Source organism: Babylonia areolata, chromosome 8 (assembly GCF_041734735.1).
Source record: "Babylonia areolata isolate BAREFJ2019XMU chromosome 8, ASM4173473v1, whole genome shotgun sequence".
Taxonomy (NCBI): Eukaryota; Metazoa; Mollusca; class Gastropoda; order Neogastropoda; family Buccinidae; genus Babylonia; species Babylonia areolata.
In genome coordinates this window covers 40,052,194-40,072,759 of record NC_134883.1, presented here as the reverse complement: position 1 = coordinate 40,072,759, position 20,566 = coordinate 40,052,194, and the positions used below count along the sequence as shown (strand labels likewise).

General features: G+C 45.3%; 1 protein-coding gene across 4 annotated transcripts in view; it reads right to left on the bottom strand.

The window, feature by feature from the left end:
- The window catches only part of LOC143284808 (uncharacterized), a 33,317-nt gene that overhangs the window by 9,989 nt on the left and 2,762 nt on the right, over positions 1–20,566 (bottom strand). For all 4 annotated transcript variants that reach the window (XM_076591850.1, XM_076591853.1, XM_076591852.1 and 1 more), the window contains exons 4-22: positions 20,169–20,297; positions 18,554–18,804; positions 17,921–18,037; positions 15,912–17,619; positions 13,944–14,120; positions 13,591–13,705; positions 11,881–12,108; positions 10,745–10,925; positions 9,870–10,253; positions 9,226–9,344; positions 8,381–8,484; positions 7,839–7,938; positions 7,166–7,371; positions 6,506–6,579; positions 5,435–5,536; positions 4,681–4,847; positions 4,022–4,146; positions 3,344–3,607; positions 576–3,029 (exon numbers count right to left, since the gene is read on the bottom strand). In XM_076591850.1, coding sequence (XP_076447965.1) covers positions 576–3,029; positions 3,344–3,607; positions 4,022–4,146; positions 4,681–4,847; positions 5,435–5,536; positions 6,506–6,579; positions 7,166–7,371; positions 7,839–7,938; positions 8,381–8,484; positions 9,226–9,344; positions 9,870–10,253; positions 10,745–10,925; positions 11,881–12,108; positions 13,591–13,705; positions 13,944–14,120; positions 15,912–17,619; positions 17,921–18,037; positions 18,554–18,804; positions 20,169–20,297 — 7,005 coding nt within the window. The remainder of the gene's footprint in view (positions 1–575; positions 3,030–3,343; positions 3,608–4,021; positions 4,147–4,680; positions 4,848–5,434; positions 5,537–6,505; positions 6,580–7,165; positions 7,372–7,838; positions 7,939–8,380; positions 8,485–9,225; positions 9,345–9,869; positions 10,254–10,744; positions 10,926–11,880; positions 12,109–13,590; positions 13,706–13,943; positions 14,121–15,911; positions 17,620–17,920; positions 18,038–18,553; positions 18,805–20,168; positions 20,298–20,566) is intronic.

The window sequence follows — 20,566 nt, the reverse complement described above, 5'->3', positions numbered from 1 at the left end:
AGTGAAGCCAAGAAGTGTGTGGCTCCATGGCAAATCACTGAAGGAGGGTCTTCGTCATCTTGTTTTACTCTCTTCACTGTCAACTTGCTTGCTAAGTAAAGAATTGTGCAAGCTGTCAATAGTTATTTTTACTGAAGATGACAAAAATTTAAATAGTATGACTCTGCAACGGTAAAAGCACTCTGTGTATCTATGACCATGAACTGTCAAAAACCATACCGTTGTCTGAATTGGGATTTATTTTTGGATTCTGAATATCCTTGCTGAAACTGTGCTCTTTTAGAAAAACAAAAACAAACATGGAGATACATGCAACATCATATTTCTTATCATTTTACATTCAAATACAAAGGTTTAAATGTTTTTCCCAATCACATCATAGTATGTATAACTAAACAATGCACAAAATCAGCACAACGAAGTGCACTGCTTCACACCTGAGTTTAGATGTGGAAAAAAGAAAAAAAAAACACCAAAAAACAAACCTATCAATTAAACTGCATTGGCAAATCTCATGGCCAAACCAACCCCTCCACCCTGATCCAACATTGAACAATGAAGACAGAACCCCTCACCTGATAAGGACTGAGAGGCAGCAGAGGCAGTGGCATCCGGTGGGTCTCCTGCACTCTGCCCAGCAAACCGGCCCTGACTCTGGCCTGCAGGCATGCTGCCTCCATCCAGCCAGCCTGGGGAGTTCATCCACTCCTCAGACATGGGGGACTCCCCCTGGCTGGCCGAAAAGGGAGACATGCTGCCATCTGCTTGTGGGCCGCCCCTATGCACCGCCGCCTGCCCGCCGGGGACCTGCATGGGCTGGGAAGTGTGCAGGGCCAATGATGGGGAGGGAGAAGAGGGGTAGGAGGAGCTGGACTCCCAAGACTCTGGCACAGGAGGGCGAGGGGAAGAAGAGGACAGAGACTCCATGGGTTCTGAGCGCCCCATGTCTGCCCACATGGATGATGCCACCCTCGGATGGCCTGGCTGAGCCAGTGAGGAGTGCTGGTGTGGATAGGACATCTGTCTGCCCTGTGCTCGTCCACGCCCGGGCTGACGATGAGACCATCCTGGCACATAATCCCCAGACTGCTGGCCCTGGGGACCACGCTGTGCAGAGTGGGAGGGGATGGCTCTGAGGGAAGAGGGCACAGACTGACTGCCAGACACAGCGTCAGGTACAGGACTGCTCACCGTGCCACTCCCCTCCTCTCTCAAGGCTCCAGGCTGACTGTTGGCAGACCACTGAGACTTGTGGCCGACTGAGGACACTGTACGTTGACTGGACGGCCCGGGGCTGGGGGAGTGTGGGGATGAAGGACTGTGAGAGAGAGGACTATGCACCATGGACTGTGACATATAAGGACTACGCACCATGGACTGTAGCGGATTAGGACTATGTACCATAGATTGTGGCGTATTTGGACTATGTACCATGGACTGCTGATGAGGACTATGAACCATGGACTGTGGCTGATTGGGACTATGAACCATGGACTGCAGCGGGTTTGGACTATGCACCATGGACTGTGGCTGATGAGGACTATGTACCATAGTCTGTGACGGCTGAGGACTATGTACCACAGGCTGATCAATCATCCCATGGGCACCAGGCAGACCCCTGAAGGACTCCTGGTTCCTGGCAAAGGGCAGATTGTCAGACCTGTTCATTTGCTGCTGGCCGTCCCTGGTGGACAAGTTGAAGTGGCGCCTCGGGGGCATGGAGGAAGGACCTGAGCGCTGAGAAGTGGAGGGGCCAGACGTGGAGGCATTCGCCGGGGGCAAAGACACACCCCTCTGCTGGGAAAAGCTGCTGCCTGAGCTGCTGGGACTGACATCATCCATACGATCCATGTCCCAACCCTCGGGGGGTAAGGGGGGCCGGGAGCGGTGCCCTGCCCCCATCAGCTGGTCCACCATCTCGTCAGAGAAGGACTCGGGGCTGGACAACGCAGAACTGTCATCCAAGTCACGGCTGTCCTCCATGTCTCTTGAATCCTCCATGTCTCTGCCCTCAGTCATCTCCCTTCTCCCCCTGTCTCCCACCATCCCTCTCCGGCTGTCTGCATCTCTCCTAGTGTCACCTATCTCTCTGCTGCTGCCGCCACTCACCACACCTCTCCGAGCCTCAAACATGTCCATCATCCCTCTCCTGGTGTCTGAATCTTTTCTGTTGTCTCCTCTCTCCCCCCTGCTGTCCAGATCTCTCTCTGTGTCCTCCATCTCTTTCCCACTGTCTGCATCTCTGCCCATGTTTGCCATCATCTCTCTTCTGCTGCCGGCCATCTCTCTCCTGTTGTCCCTTTCTCTTGTGGCGATGCCTGTCACCATGTCTCTTCTGATGTCCCTGTCCACACTGTCCTCATACTCTCCCTCGCTTTCCCCATCACTCCCTTCATCCACATCCCTCCTGCTGCCCGTGTCAGTGCTGGACAGGCCAGGTCTGTCCTGGCCACTGCCCCGACCCAGGAAGGCATCTGGCGACGTGCTGGTACCACTGCTATACATTCTGTCTCGCAAACTGGACGGCAGGGAAGGGGAGCGGGCCACCTTTTCACTGTCCTCATCCGATGCCAGAAGTTTCATCATGTGTGAACTGGTGGACAAGTCTGGGTGCTTGGGGAATGGGGGCAGCCCAGAGGACTGGCCCTTCTTTCGAGGATTGCCGGACATGCCTGGTGGCAAACTGTACGGGCCAGGAGAGCGGTGCATGGACGAAGGAGTGCCCATGCGGAAGGGGCTCATACCCTCCCCTCTCCCACGCAGCCCTCTCTTCGAAGGCATGCCCTCAGAGAAGGGGAACTCCATCTGCCCCATTCTGACTGGTTTACTGGCACCACCATATCTGGACCTGGCCTGCCCCGGAGGGATGAAGTTGGGGCGAATCATCGGTCTGCTCCCCCTGGCCTGGAGGTCAGGGTTGATCTGAACTCCCATGGCCTGCAGGTTCTTCATTTGCCTGGCGGTCAAGCGGTGTCTGGCGGAAGGGTTGTATCCCATCAAGGGATGCCCCAGTGTGGTCATACCTGATCCTGCACAAAGACGGGTCAAAACACACCCTTACTTTTGGACTGCCACAACACTTACACAAACCAGGCTGGTCACATCAAAATACATTCTTCAGACAGATTATTGTGGGTTTTTTTGTTTTGGTTTCTTAAAACTGCACAACAAAACAGTCTGCCTGTAATATGCATTTCTGACACAAAAATCCCCCAGACTTTTCCAGCCCTGGAAATGGTTCTCTTATTTTTCCAAGTCTTTTCCATACTTCCATGACATTATACAAACCCTGAAGTCTAAGTCCTGACTTCCTTGACTCGGTAAGAACCCTGAGCAAACTCACCCAAGGAAACAGCGGTGCTGGTGGTGGTGGTAGTGGATGTCAACCCAGCAAGGGCCCCTGAGGAGGAGGGAGAGGTAGACTCTGAGGGAGCACCGTCCTCATCCCCACTCTTGGAGCGCACAGCAAACATCTTGCCGTCGCTGGTGCGGATGTAGACGCCTTTGGTGGTCTTGATCACCAGGATCTTCTGGCCTGCAGCTATTTTGTTGGAGGAGTCCACAGAGCCCGAGTCTGTGGCCGTGTTGGTGCCGGGCAGCACTATGTCTGCAGACAGCAACACACACAGGTGCTCAGAGATGAACCCAGGAACAGATGGGTTACAAAATGTGCGTAACTGAGGAAGATAGCGAAGGAGAGTGAGAGAGACAGAGAGAGATCTAGTCAGTCATACAGAGTGAAAGACAAAAACAGTGAGAGTGTAAGCGAAAGTGAGAGAGAGTAAGAATGGTAAGTTAAAGTGAGAGAGAGAAACAGAGAGAGAAAATAAATTCTAAAAAAGGAAGAAAGAAAGAAAGAGTGAGTTGAGAGACTGAGTGAGTGTGCATGCTTGCATGCGAGTGCGCACACATGTGCTGTGCATATATGCACGTGCACGTTTGTGCATGTGTGTGTGTTTGTGTGTGAGCATACATGGAAAGCGTGCATGCTATCCTCAGCTCCAACAGTATGGTACAGTACCTGTGGTGGTGATGACTTGCTGCACAGACACCCCAGGCTTGATCATGTGGGGCCCTCGGGGAGGTGGGGTAGACATCATTGGCCGAACAGTGTTCAAAGGCTGAGGGGTACGTCGGATGTACATCCTGTGCAAAAACACCACCACACCAAACAGTTACTGACCTTTTCCATGGTCTGGAAAAATGGGCAAAACAACAAAGGAAAAAGGAAACAAAAACCAGCAAGAAGGTGAGAAAACCCTAACCATCTCATTATTAGACACACTGTCCACATGTCACTGGGTTTTCTTCTTCTACAGCAAATTACAAAACGGTTGCATCCTTTGCCAACTTCAACAACACACCCAGGCATTTTTAAATGACCAAAAGCATACGATGTCACCACTTTAAATGGCTGTGTTAAACAAGTGTCATGGCTGTGTCACTGAAATGTGTAAAAGCACTGTGACACAACTGCGTAGCTGAAATGTGTTAGAACACCATGTGACCGCTGTGTTCCTGAAATGTTGAGGAAACATCATTACCCAAATAACATTCGTCCTCCTCTCTTTGGACAAACAACTCTCAGCGCAACAAACACCCACACAATCTTCATTACCCATGCCATGCCCCTCTGTGTCTCTGAAATCTGCCTTTCTCCAATGAACACAAAACACTCACTGTGATGGCCCCGAGCCTCCTGGGTAATACGCAGCGTAGGATGGTCTGCTGTAGGTGACATTCATGCGCTTGTCTCGCGCATATCCCTCTCTGGCTTGCCGCTTCTCTTTCATCGTCATGCGCAGTTCTTTGCGGTCTATCAGCAAGGACTCATGTGTGAAGGGTTCCTGTCAATCCAGCCAACAACTTATGTACTGCATTGTATTGTGCTGAGTTACTCTTTTGTCACAACAGATTTCTGTGTGTGAAATTTGGGCTGTTCTCCCCAGGAAGAGCACACTGCTATAGTCGTGCTCCACTTTTTTCTTTTTTTCCCCTCCTTCAAGTGTATTAGATTTCGAATCAAAGAGGACTTTGTGTGTATATATATATGGAAATCCTTACAGTACAAAAATACCATGTGCATCTTAGTATCAGAACAAAGCAAAACAAAGGACAACAAATCTTTTCTTTATCGCCAAAATGCCAGAATATGGAAATCTTTACATTACAGAAATACTCCCATCCATGGGATACAGACAGAACAGAAACAACTTTACATTCCCCCCATGAACCCTCCCCACCCCCACTCCCTCACCCCTCCCCTGGAATCGTACAATATCACATCTAATGAAAAAGACTGGGGGGTGGGGGGGGTTAAACTAAAGAGAGAATCAGCGAGTGAAGACCACCATATAGGTTGTAGTGCCTCCCATCCTCCTTCCCCTCCCACTTTGGGTGTGAGTCTCCACCCCTACACAGTGTCAGTACCCACCTTAGTGATCCACTGTCCTTGCTTCTTCAGAGTGCTGACCAGGACCGGGTCTTCGTACTGTTCCTCACACTGACTGAAGTCAATGTAGGGGAAATCCTGGTCCTGCCAACACAACGCAACACACAACCCTGTCAATCCTGGTCCTGCCAACACAACCCATTGCTGTCAATACCGATCCTGCCTACACAACCCACTGCTGTCAATCCTGATCCTGCCTACACAACCCACTGCTGTCAATACCGATCCTGCCAACACAACCCACTGCTGTCAATACCGATCCTGCCTACACAACCCACTGCTGTCAATACCGATCCTGCCTACACGACACTTAACCCTGTCAATCCTGATCCTGCCAACCCAACACATTCCTGTCAATCCTGATCCTGCCCACACGACACTTAACCCTGTCAATCCTGATCATGCCAACCCAACACATTCCTGTCAATCCTGATCCTGCCTACATGACACTTAACCCTGTCAATCCTGATTCACACTCCTGTCAATCCTGATCGTGCCTACATGACACTTAACCCTGTCAATCCTGATCATGCCAACCCAACACATTCCTGTCAATCCTGATCCTGCCTACATGACACTTAACCCTGTCTACCCTGATTCACACTCCTGTCAATCCTGATCCTGCCAACACAACACATTCCTGTCAATCCTGATCCTGCCTAAGCAACACATTCCTGATCCGCACTCCTGTCAATCCTGATCCTACCTACACAACACATTCCTGTCAATCCTGATCCTGACTACACAACACACTCCTGTCAATCCTGATCCACACTCCTCTCAATCACAACACACAATCCTATAGAAAACGACCCTGCCATGACATTCTTACCAATCCTGATCTTGCCAATACCACACAACGCAATCCTGATCCTGTCAACACAATCCTGATCGTATCAACACAATCCTGACACTGCCAACCTTTGATCAGAATTTCAGACATGTATTGGGTAACAAACAATTTTCCTGTACAGAAAACAGCAACAACGGTAGAACCACTGAAAAGATAATGGCTGTTATATGAAAGCAGAAACAGCAACATGCGGTACGTACCTCATTCTTTAACAGATTCTGCAGCTGTCTTCTTGAGAACGGGTTTTCTGTGTTTATCTCGTCCACCACGCGAGCTGAGGAATGGAACAGAACTGAACTGTCAGACAAAACAACATCTGACATTCCTTTCCACTGTGAAGTTTTGTCATTGTGTTTCCACATGCTTAAAGCATCGTTCTTTCTTGTTTGCTCCAAGTCTTTTTATATCAGCAAGAGGGTGTACCTGGCCTGGAGTTTGTGGATGTGTGTGGTGTATTGTATGGCTGTATCAAAATAAATAGTGCATCATTTTCATATCATGCATAATTTTGCACAACGTGACTAATGTGCTGTTCACTCCACTCACACAAATCATACACTAATGCTTCATGCTCATAAATAACCATCCACACACAGAAATGGAATGCTTCAAATAAATGTCATACAACTGATTTAAAATGTTTTGCACAAAAGGCAACAAATTCCAAATTTCTGGGGCAGTGAATCTAAAACCATGTTCCCAACTATCTTCATTTCACATTTTGGAAGTTTTAAGATCTATTCAACAGAAGAACAAAGAGCACGAGAAAAGTGGCACATGAAACATGAAAGCGCATATACCCTTGTGTGCGTGTGGTGTGGTATGCGTGACTGCAACATCAAAGACAAGACTCTGCTCACCTGACATGCCCTGTTTGGTGATCTGACGATCGTATATGTTGCGCTCCAGGGTGTTTTCCGTGACCAAGCGGTAGATGTAGCATTCCTTGGTCTGGCCGAAGCGGAAGACGCGGCACACCGCCTGACAGTCATGGCACGGGTTCCAGGAGGCATCCAGCACCACGGCACGGTTGGCACCGATGAGGTTGATGCCCAGACACCCAGCCCTGGACGTAGCCAAGAAAAACACTGCACTCATGCACATCATTCTTCCTCCACTAGTCCTGTGTTTATGGTTTGACCGATGTGGAGGAGGGCTTCAGCTTTTTGGGGGTGTTGGCTGGGATAAGCAAAGAGGAGGTGTGTGTGTGTGTGTGTGTGTGTGTGTGTGTGTGTGTGTGTGTGTGTGTGTCTGTGTGTGCATGATTAAGAGCATACATCTAAGTGCTACAATATTATTTCAATATTCACAGTGTCATTATTCGTTTTGATATTTACATGTCCAGAATTTCTCTTTTATGTGAAGAAAAGCAAGCAGAAATATCAGATTCAATTCAGGTGTTTCTCTCTGTCTAATTTGAAGTAAACAATGTCAATTTTCAGATTCATCCTGAGAAACCAAACATTCAAGGCAGACACAAAGACGGACAGGGGGACAGACAGAGAAAGACAAATGGCCAGACAGAGCACTGACTTCGTCGACAGGAGAAAGACCCAGGCAGTCCTGTTGGCAGGGCGATTGAATTCATTGATCAGACGTTCCCTTTCGAGACCAGAGGTACTCCCATCCAGACCTGTGTACAAAACCATCCCAGCATACACACGGGTCCTTCTTCATGTTTTGCTCAGCCTGTCGAAATGACTGAGGGTGTGGAGCATCTCAGAAAACAACACAAACAATATTTAACCAACATACTGTTTACATCCGTGAACATTAAAAATATAACTTTTAAAACTGTCAAAAAGTGAGACAGGTCTTTAGGGTTTGATAATTACAGTGTACTCAAATCATTAGTGTACTAAATGAATACATACAGCGCACTAAAATAATAGTTCTTTTGACTGGAGATAATTCAATAAAAATTAAAAAATTTAAAAAAACCACACTCATTCTCTCCCTCCTTCACTCTTCTTGAGACACTGATTTTATCAACATTTAAGATACTGTTAATCAGAACAGCTTTGCCCATCATTTATTAATTCATACATGTCTAAGGCCACAGCAAGAACACTCACGGAAGTAAGATCTGTTTTTGACCCAATTCTCATCCATGTCTGGTCGAGGCACTTGGCATTTGGACAGGAACTCTTCTATGGTGTCAAGAGTTGACAGACTTTGGCTGAAGGGTAAAATCAAACATAGATGTCAGAATAGTTTTTGGAAAAAACCCAAATTACAACTTTATAACTATATACAAGGATATACTTGTTAAAGAAGCAAAACATACTTTAACATGTAACTAAATAAAGAATAAAAATCTTAACCACCAATGTTGTTTTCATTAATGCATGTACTAACAGAAGCACAATTATCTTCATACAAATCATAATACAAATCATTCCTCACTGGCATCAGCCTAAGCAACTTGAAAGATAGACAACTTTCAACTTATCTGTGAATACATGTGTGTGCACGCTTCTCTGAACTTAAGGGTAAGAGTGCCTGCATGAGCAGGTGTGTGTGTGTGTATGGCTGTTGTGTACAATCATGCTTTAGTTTTGCCTATATATGTATCAAAGAAAGTATGACTGAGCATGCAACAGTGAATTTTGTATCCTCGCATATTTCTATGGAATTCATATGTATGAGAGTAAAGCTCCTCCGAAGAAACCATCTTATTAATCTACTGGTCACATTTTGCCTCCTAATCCTTATATCCTCACCATTATTTTTTATTTTAAAAGGTAATCTGCGCATACACCCATATTTTCCTCATCTAAACAAAACAAAAAAAATATCTAATTGACAGTATCAGTATCAAGTGCTTAGGAATACCATCACATGCGTGCACACATACACACACACACACACACTACACACACACACAGATTCACAAGTTCTGGAAGCAAGTTCCACTGACCTGAAGACCAGAATTTTGTCATCAAGCATGAGGGACTCCTCAATCAGACTGTAGAGAAGAACCATTTTCGGCCCGTGCTCCAGTTCCCCTTCTTCATAGTCCTCAAAAGCATCCCCCACCTGCAAGAGAATCACGATGTCAAACATCTATCCCACACAACCAGACAAACAAAAAGAATGAAAACATCATCACGAACAACAAAAAACAAAACACACAACTGTTAGAAATGTGTCTGGCTCTGACGGCCTTACCAGCATGTGTGCGAGTGTCTGTGTGTGTGTGTGTGTCTGTGTCTGTGAGTGTATGTGTGTGTGTATGTGTGTGCGTGTGTGTGTGTGTGTGTGTGTATGTGTCTGTCTGTCTGCCAATGTGTGTGTTTCTGCCTGTCTGCCTGGGTTTGTCTGTGTCTGTTGTTGTCTGATTGTACACAACTTTCTCTGTCTCAATTTATGTTAAATCATGCATGTGCATGTGCAGGACTGGAATCAGACTCCTGCTGGAGTCTGCACTAGTGGGTCAAGGTAAAGCATGTGTTGTAATTAAATTTATGTTCAATCGTGCAGGCATGTATGTGTGTCACAGAGGTCTGTAAGAGAAAGTGCAAAGCCAAGCCAAGCCTAGCAAAATCCTTCCCACCAACTCACCCAGGCATGATCATCATCCTTCTTGTCCATCTGGGGTGTCACAGTCCCCATCTCTGTGGTTGTGGCCACACCAGGAACACCCACACCCTCCCCACCGGCCTCCTGTGACACACAACCATTGCCAGCCACGTCAGGGGCTGCCACTCCTGCTGGAGATGGGGCGTCCAGGTTCAAAGCGCTCAGTCCTATGGTGGACGTGCTCGACTTCATGGTCATGTTCGACGCTGAAGACGCCATGGACGCCAAAGAGCAAGACGAGTCCGTCTTCGTCAGCTTCTTTTTGGCCGCGCCCCCTTCACCACCGTCAATGTCAAGGTCGTTGTCTTCCACCACAGGCTTTTTCAGCACTATAGACTTGTGAAGGATGTCAGGATGATTCCAGATCTGAAAAGACCAAAACAATGAAAGCTTCATAAAAGAACACGGATCACCACTGCCCTTCCACCAACATGGACAGTAAAACACACATCACTGTGCAAAAATCAAGTGTTTCATGGATTGAAGGACTGTAAACTGCAGAAATCAACAGGGTATAATGTCTGAGGAACAAATCAAGAGAGTTTTGTGGCTTATGGTTTGTAAACTGCACCAATGAACTACTATTTTTGACCTGAAGCAGTTACTAAGTCGCAATAAATCACAGCAAAAAATATATGGGTCCACTTTGGAACCAAGAACGGAAGGTCAGTGACTAAGTCGCAATAAATCACAGCAAAAAATATATGGGTCCACTTTGGAACCAAGAACGGAAGGCAGAAAAGCCTCTCAGACTTCTTAGAGATACATATGGAACAATATGTAAGCCAGTAAACTGATAATGATAAAAAAAAAAGAAATATGTATATAGATATATAAAATATGCTAAATGTCCTGACCTTGCAGCCCACAGAAAAGGCTTTGAGTGGATTGGTGCTGGCCTGCTGCAGAAGGCTGGAGCCATCCTCCAGAGAGTCAATGTAGCGGCGGTACAGCTTGCGCTGAATGGGGCTCATACGCACCAAGAACACGTACTCGTGCTTCATGGGCAGCGAGCGCTGCAGCACCACATGGCTGCGTCTGAAAACACAAAATTGTGGTTCTTCAGCATTATCCTGACACTGGTATAAAAATTACACTTCCAATAACTTTTTTTTAAAATAAACACACACAAAAAAAATAAAAGAACAATATATCAGAGAAGTGTTCCAACTTGGACTGTCTAAGTTATGAATTTAAAGTGGCATGCAATGAGATGGGGGAGGAGATGAGTGGTGGAATGGGGGAAGGAAAGGTGAATGCTACATGTGAAAAAAGTGGAGCTGGGATTACAAACTGATGTCTGAAATCATTTCATATTCTTTTTTTTTTTTCTTTTTTTTTTTAAATAACATCTCAACTGTATTACAAGATTCAGACTCGGTAAAACTGATTTGGCTGACAACTGTTTAAAGTACAGAACATATAAGGAATCTGATTTATTGTATCCACTATGCAAGAAATCAAAAGATGAAGTATATTTTGTCCTTTGTTATGAAGCACTTAGTAATGTTAGAAAAAGACTCATTCAACCTAAATACTACAAACAACCCTGTGTTTTCAAGTCGAGTTTATTGTTGTCAAGCACTGATGTCACTGTTGTTCGTAATTTATCTCTGTACCTGTACAAGGCTTTTAAGTTTAGAGACACAGCTACTTCCTAATCTGTTCTATTACTGCTAATCGATGCTTTGTTTTTGTTCTTGGTTTGATTATTATGTGTTTTGCACTTTATGTTGTGTATACTATGCATTGTTTGCACACCCCTTCATTAGGGGCCATGGCCTATAATGAATAAATGATCCGTATCCATATCCACATCTCTCTCTCTCCACCCACACTGGCACATGTTGAGCAAGTTAACCACATAAAGTTATTAATTAAAAACAGACCTGTGTTGAAACAAATGCCCCTTACAAAGAAAACAATGACAGAAAAAGCAAAAGTGACACAATAAAACCAGGAAACTAAAAAAAGCTCCAGGTTTGGTAGCTACCTCTGCACAAAGCCTGACAGCAGACTGTGCAGGACGTAAGCTCGGTGCTTCATCAGCTTGCGATCCACCGCTGTGGAGTCCTGGCACTGGCCATTCATGATGGGGCGTTCAAACATGTTGCTGAACTCCGTCTTGTTGCCCAGGAAGTTGGGGCGCACAAAGTCCACCATGCACCAGTACTCCATCAGGTTGTTCTGCAGGGGGTACCCCGTCAGCACCACACGTCGCCTGAAACACACACACAGACAGCATCCTCACTGTTCAGTTGTGATGTGATGTGTTGTGGGGTTGTGTGGGGGTGTTGTTTTGTTTTGTATTGTGTTGTGCTGTGCTGTGCTGTGGATTGGGTCAGTGTGTTGTGCTGACTAGTGGGATGGCTTATTGTGTTATGTGGTGTGTGTTGCTCTCCCTGCAAGCGCATTTGTTTTACTATCGAAGTGGATTTTTCTGTAGACTCATTTTGCCAGGGACAACCCTTTTGTTGCTAAGAGTTCCTTTATGTTCGCGGAGTGCATGCTGCCAACAAGACCTAAGTTTACCATCTAATCCTAAAAACCAGCACCTAGACCATCACTCAAATTTTAGTTAGTGGAAGGTGAGAGAAAAAAAATCCTGGTCCATGCATCAAACCCATGGACTCCTTGCCTAGTCACATGCATTACCACTATGTCCCAAACAACACTCAACAGTGCACTCATCAATAACCAAGAAACCAGCAAGAAACTGTACACCTGCAAAGGTTTTTGAAATGATATTAAACGCTGAGGAATGTGGAGGACAGTAAGACAAGTCAGAGTTAGCAAAAGTGCCCTGCGGTAATCACAAAGCAATGCCCTCATTCGGTGAATAATAATAATAATAATAATGTAGACTGATACTCACACCTCCCATACAGGGAGTTGGTGGAGTTTACAATATAAACAATACATACATACATAATATACACAAGTTCAAGTACGACATACAATGCACAAGCAAGCATGTGCACACACAAAACACACTTACATGTACATATACAACCAGCAAGTTCAGCTTCAAGCACCTTAGTCAATAAGAAAATTTCAGGTTCTCAGTTTGGACATACACAAAACACATGTGCACATACAACCAGCAAGTTCAACTTGAAGAAGCACATCATTCAATAAGATTGTAAGCAGAACAGCAGGATGTTTTGAGAGACTTTTTAAACAGGAGTGGTGAATCCATGTGACGGACTGAGATAGGCAACAGTTTGTTCCATACAACTGGACCAAAACTGGAGAAAGAACTATGGTGCTGCTGAGAAATAAGTCTCTATATAATAAACTTTGTTGTACTGTCCCTTTCAAGCATTCCAACATTAACCCTGAAAGTTTGCCACGTATTCAGTGTTACCTAGGTCAAGCTTAACAAAGTTGTTGACAACTTCCCTCTTCAACTTTGCTCCCAGTAAGAGCTGTCAATAAATATACTGGACAGAACAGTTTTACTCATTCTGTTTTTCTTTATTCCCTCTCTCCTGTCTGTGCAACTTCAAGTTACAATACTGTGAAACCATGCTTTTTTTTTTTCTTTTTTTTTACTGTACCATTCTCTTTTTAATTCAGTTTTCAAAGCCACATAAAGTCACACGAAAAGCGAAAAGCGAAAAAACAAAAAATGATGCTTGCAACAAACTTGAACGCCTCACACCTCAACCTAAACCAAAGCTGCAGTCAGAAACACTCTCACCTGGTGTGGATCTGCTTCAAGGCCTGTGAGATACTGGCATGGTTGTTCTTGATGCGATGACCTTCGTCGCAGATCACCAGTTCCGGCCCAGGGTTGACCAGCGCCCCATGGATATCTTCAAACATCATGCTGACCACTGTCACTTCACACTTCATTCAACAAATCACTATAAGAAATATAAAAATTCAGAAAACAAAGATTTCTTTTGTTTTACTGTGATGACAGAAAGACGACAGAAATGTCAGTTTTCTAACCTGGCTGTAATAGTAGATGTTAAAGTAGATAAAAATTTTTATATTTTATCTTCCATAAAATATGGTACACCTGAAAAGCTCTGCTCTCACTGCACCTACCTATCATCAGGTTTTTGTTCTTGTCTTCTTCGTCCACGTCAATGACATCCGGCTGCTGCTTGCAGTTCTTGGCCCGACTCCTCTTCTTCGGCTGGATTGTGTAATTACGTCGGTTGGACAGCAGGCGATACATCTCATACCCCATCAGCAGCACTCCCCCTTGTTCGTTCCATTCCCCTGAACCAACACATGACACACTACAATCCAGTGTAAAACCTTAAGCCTGCCTTCAAGTTCAAGCTGCTATACCATCTTGTTCTTAATCACTCAACACCATCAATGGCACGTGAATGACTGGCTGCACTTTTGACTGACTGGGAAGATGATGTGGCAGCAAAAGTAGGGGGTCAACTTTCAAAAATGACATGCATAAAAGAACATGCAGCATGTTTTGAGTAGAATGCTGCATTAGAAAGTATACAATGCAAGTCACTGTTTTGAACACTAGTATATATTTACAACAACTCTCACTGGAAAAAAAAGTAACACAATGAACCAGGTTATACAATGGGTGTTTGCATATAAACCAAGTGGGGATGTTTCCATTAAAAATAAAAGCAATAACATGAAAATTCTTTTGTTTGGTGTCATGTCAAAAGTTCAAACAACTTATTTTTCAAAATTTAATTAAATGTTCTTCTTCTTTGTTCATGGGCTTTTCCTTGCATTTTTTACCCCCACCATATAGGAAACCATACTCCATTTTCATGAGGGTGCATGCTGGGTACGTTCTTGTTTCCATAACCCAACAATACTGAATGGATTATCTTTCACATGCATAGTTGATCTTATGCATGTGTATACACATGAAGGGGTTTCAGGCGCTGGCAGGTCTGCACATCTGTTGACCTGGGAGATTAGAAAAATCTCTGCCCTTTACCCACCAGGCGCCTTGACCAAGATTTGAACCCAGGACCCTCAGATTTTTTTTTTTTTTTTTTTTTTTTTTTTTTGCTGCCCCATCATCTGCGCCGTTTCAGTGGCATTACTCCTACGCCGCTCATTTAGATTCCCCCATACACGGCCACACCCGGGTTCGTCCGTCGCAGTTCCAGCGTCGGCAGGCCACAGGGAACCGTCGATATTAGGTCGCCCGGAGGCCACACACCAGAGGAGACCCTGCACTGCTGCTGAGTCACTTCGGTGGTGTTCAGTGGTGCCTGTTCTGTTTTAACGTACTTAGGACACCACCTACTAAGCCCCCTAATAACGACAATAATGGCTTAGTCGCGGAGCCAGACTGAGTGAGCGCCTCTCCCAGAGTGGAGACCGCCACCACGTCCCTCAAACAACAGCCCCCCATGAATCTGCCGACACTGACGACATTGACAGGACTCACCCCAAGCACGGAAGTGGAGGGGTATTGAAACTGAGGTCACCATGAGAGCAGGGCATGAAAGGCCACAGACTTTGAGACTATTTTGTTTATAGTGATGACGATGAAGGAGGAGGAGGATGACGATGATGATGACGATGTTGCTATGGAGGTCCATTTTGGTTTGGGACTGCGTGACAAGGCTGTACTCTACGCTTCCTGTCATAATGATATCCCGGCGTTAACCAGGCCCGAGAGATACAGACACTTGCAGTGTTGGTCCGGTAATTAGAGCAACACACCCAAAGACGCATCCTTGAAGTGGATGACACTCGACTGTGTGGTCCCAGTCTCCCCATTTAAGCCCACAGCACACTCTACTCTGGGTAGGAGCCGGCCACGGGCCGAAAAACCCACCTCCGCTGGGATTCGAACCCGCGTCCTCCCAGCCGTCAGTCCGCGACGCTAACCACTTCGCCACGGCGGCTGGTGGACCCTCAGATTTAAAGTCCAGTGTTTTGACCACTCAGCTGTTGCACCCATCATTTAATGAAATAAAATCAAGCAAATATTGCTTTAATTGTAAAAAAACTACACAAAGCAGTAGAACTAACATTCTGTCGTGTATGTTGTTAAAGAACAAAAAAACCTACCAATGATTTTGGCACGCTGGGCAGTGGCCTTGCAGCTGTCGTTGAGCAAAAAGACCTTGAAGTTCCTGTTCCTCACTTCCTTGACTTCTTTCTCTTTGGCGCCCTCCACACCACCTTTGCCATCCTCATTTTGTGCACTACTGCCCTTGGCCTGGTCACCCTGGCCTTCCTCCACAGCCTTTCCTCCATCCCTCACTGCTTTCTCTCCCTCTCTGTCAAGCCCCTCTGCATCCTTGCTTACACTGGGAAAGGTTGCATCCCCTGACGGCCCCAGAGACCCCCTGGCCATCTCTTCACACGGCTTTGTGTCAGCTGCAGAGGGCATGGAGGGGACTGGAGGAGTGCCGGTCCAGGATGGACTGTTTCTGGCATTGGTTGTCAGGGGAGATCCAGCACTGACCTGAGTCAGAGGAGATGGAACGCTAGACAGGTTGCCGCAGGATGAAGGGTCCATCCTGTTTTGAACACCCGACGATGACAGCAGAGAACTGAAGGGGCTTGCCATACCCACTCCCAACCCACCACCCATGTTTGTGCCATTTCTGCCCATTGCACCTGGCCCCATGAACCTCTCCAGTCCATCCTCCACTGGCAGCCTACCTATCTGTTCACCACTAGCACTGCCAGAGGTTTCTGGTCCATTCATGACAGAATTGGAAGATAGATGGCTCATGGGACTTCCACACGACCCCCCCAGCAGTGCCCCAGCACTGGCCGAATTGGACACATCCATGGAGGCATCCATCAGGCTGCTGGGGCAGGAACCACTGAGTGAGGTGCCCTCCAGTCCTGCGTGGGAATTGTCTGCTCTGTGCCACCTGTCCGCTTCCATCAAGCTCCCTACACTTCCCAAGGGATTGCTTGTCAAATGTCCTGACGAGCTGATTGTACTAGCACTAGATGAACTGTTAAATGAGGTCATTGGATTTCCATAGGAAACAAAGTCTTTGGGGTCCATAGGACTATGTCTGAATTCTGTGCCTGGGAATGGACTTTGAGAAGCACTGCTCATACCTGACTGGTTCGTTGACATAGACATTCTCATGTTAGGATTATGCTGGGCAGAAGCGAACGGTGAGCCCCCAGGCTGTCCCATGGGTGAAGTCATCCAAGGCATTTCCTGAAAGGACCCTCCACAGCTCCCCATCTGACTAACGTTCATGCCCTGCATGCTGTTGCCCGGAGAATTCAGGTAGCTGTTCTGTCCTACAGGCAGTCCCAGGCCTGAGTTCCCCATGTGGTTGATACTGCCCCCACCGACCTGGCTGCCAGCCAAAGAGGCTAGGTCTCCAGCCCCTATGTTCCCCATCAGACCCACTCCTGGTCTGTCAAAGAAGCTCATGCCCTGTGCTTCCCCACTAGCCATTGGCAGTGAGCCCTGGACACCTGTCCCCATGGCCATGTCCCCCATCACATGCTGCTGTCCTGGCTCTGCAGCGCTCACTGCTGAGGCCCCCTTCCCCTTGGACCCTTTCCCCCCGGCCTTTGAGTTGGATTCTTTGGCCTTCTTGCTTCTTTCCCGGGGCTTCTTCTCTGCCTTCTTCCCATCCTTGGCCTTGCCTGGAGGCTGAGGGGGTGGGGGCTCGTCTTCGGCTGGGTCCCACATGTTAAACTCTGCCATCCAGTTCTGCAGAGTGTTGATGGGAACGATGCACAGCACCTTCCTGGCCTCAGTATGACGCAGGAAGATGTCAATGAATGATATCACCTGTACAAACAAAACAGCTTCTTTTTTTTTAAATCATGCGGTACATAACCTCAAACTACTTAAAATCTTATTGCATACTATGAAATAAAAGAAATTTCTTTTATCTTCCACAGCAGAACAAACCAAAAGACATTTACCATTATAAAATGACTTTTTTTTCATTTCTGGGCTGTGTTGGCAACTTTCCTGCAAAGTATAACCCCTAAAGAAAAGAAGAAATTAATATTGTCAAAATAATTAACAGCTGGTTGTTGTTAACGGTTGAACCGTTAACTCAATTATTTATGAGTAATTCACTGACCTGTATGGTTTTGCCCAATCCCATGCTGTGAGCCAGGATGCATCCAAACCCTGCGCTGCTTTTGAAGCGTGTCAGCGACTCCACCAAATTGTCATACAGGAACCGCACACCTCCAATCTGTTGACACATTCAACACTCACCAAATATGTTTCCCCTCTCTCTCTGTTTTTCTGTTTGTTTGTTTTTTGTTGTTGTTTGGTTTTTTATCTCAATCTTTACAAATGCAGCATGACTTATATCAATTACATTAAAATACACAAATCTTAAAATATCTATTACAGCACATACAAGAAAAAACATCAAATTACACATACATGTTTCTTCTGTGCATCTTTTTAGGTTTACCCATGGGAAAGTAACAGGTTCCATTGTTCAGGCAATAAGGGACAGAAAAAAAAGTAATTAAAAAATCTGAAGGGTACATTTACACTCATCACTGCTGCGTAATTTCAAAGGCCTCAACTGTGGATCTGTCATATACAGATAAGGGTTTGAGCCTGCAAACTGAGAAAATACTGACATGGAGAAAACACAATCAAATTAATTCTGTATCATGAAATCACAATCACTGTTTTGATTTTGACAAGTCAGTGACCTCAATAATCGAATTCCCCGATCTGACACGGCACGCACCTGATGGGGCTTTATGGCCCTAGCCATCTGCGGGGCCAGGAAGATGTCTGGGTCATCGCTAGGATGACCCACATTGACAAGCACCCGCCCCTCTTCGTCCCGGCAGTTCGTCTCATCGTTGATGTGTGCTCCTCCATCGTTCAGGTCCTCGGGCTCGGCCACCTGGTCTCTGTCCTCCTCGTCAGAACTGGCCACCATCACACAGTCATCGTCATCGCTCTCAGAGTCACTGCTCAGCTCAATGACGTCAACTGCAACCATTCAGTATTCAGGTTCAGGAATTCATCTCATGTTAGAAACACTTTTTTTTTTTTTTTTACAAGAATCCTACAGTTCACCAAACAAACCAACAAAAAAAGGGGGGAAAAGTCTACCTTGTACAAGTAAGAAAAAGAAACCCTCTGGGACTAAATATGTTCACATCGAAAAGGTTTGATTTGTAATTTACTTTTGTAAAGGTGGATGGGGTCTTTGTAAGTGTGAATACAGCATTGCTTTTCTGAATGACATTCACTGTATATTTTGAAGACATTTCTTACAGATTCATTCCTCATAATTCATTACAATCAACCATCCATATATAAATGTGTGTTACTGTAAGTCATGTGAACTCAGTACTGCCAGTTAGCCACCAAGACTTCACCCACATACAGCCCATTTATATGGGTAAGAAATAAAATAACTAAAAAACAAATATTAGAATTTATGAACAAAAAACTTCCAAACTGATCAGTAACAGGTGGGGACAAAATATTTAACTTCCTCCCATCTTATGCCATCATCCAATGAGATGATGAAAATATCTATATTTTTTGTTCAAACTTAGCACACACTGATGAGGAAAGCATGCAAGAGTTTGAAACAGACTGAATTCAGAATTTTTACTAGCTAAGAAAGGCCCCCTTCGTCTAATTCTGTTGTCTGCCTTGTGACTAAGAAGAAACTAGGTCAGACACCACTGTTGATGCACACTGTTCATGTGAACCAGTCACAGAGAAAATAACTGCTGCTCATGAGAAAATCAACACGCTCTGCATTTATAATTTTTTTTATTGGTTGAGTGGAGAGTGGAAAGGTTAGTTAAGATGTTCTTAGCTTATAACACCTCATGCAAAGTAGGTGCCACTCCAAAATTCAAAACTTTCTTAGCCCTGATCAACTCCTTCGTCTGAAACAGTTGTAAACCAGTAAGGCCTTGACTGGGGCCCATCATCCGGAGTTAAACCATCATTCATAAATACAAGTTACTAATAAATCATATAATTTTTTTTATTGGTTGAGTGGAGAGTGGAAAGGTTAGTTAAGATGTTCTTAGCTTATAACACCTCATGCAAAGTAGGTGCCACTCCAAAATTCAAAACTTTCTTAGCCCTGATCAACTCCTTCGTCTGAAACAGTTGTAAACCAGTAAGGCCTTGACTGGGGCCCATCATCCGGAGTTAAACCATCATTCATAAATACAAGTTACTAATAAATCATATTCAACTATCATTCACAAACATGTGACTATCCATTCATTTTAAACAATCTAACAAAATAACTGTCACTATTTTCAAGATCTGCACTCAGTCCCAAACTCTTTGACACTAAGTGAAACTAGCACAGACACACTGACCTTTGGATGGTTTCTCCTTCTCCTCCTGCTCCTCTGGAACTTCCTTCTTGATCTCTGAGGCAGGGATCAGCTCTGCCTTCTTCTTCTCAACTTCTCTCTTTTCAATCTTCACTGCCTCCTCTTCAGCAGCTGTACACACACATTTACAAATACTACAAAAGGCAAATTTTAAGCTGTAATATATAAACGTCAGTCAGAAGAAAGATCTGAAAACTCAAGAGAAAGCCAAATCTTAGCCTACTTCCATGCACAGAAAAAACTAAAATATGAATAAAAAATAAATGACTAACTTAATTATTTCTTTACATTATGTTTTCTTTAATGTTATAATATAGAATAAAATAGAATGCCTTCATTACCATGTGTACCGGGTCACAAGTGTACCAGGGTTACTCTCA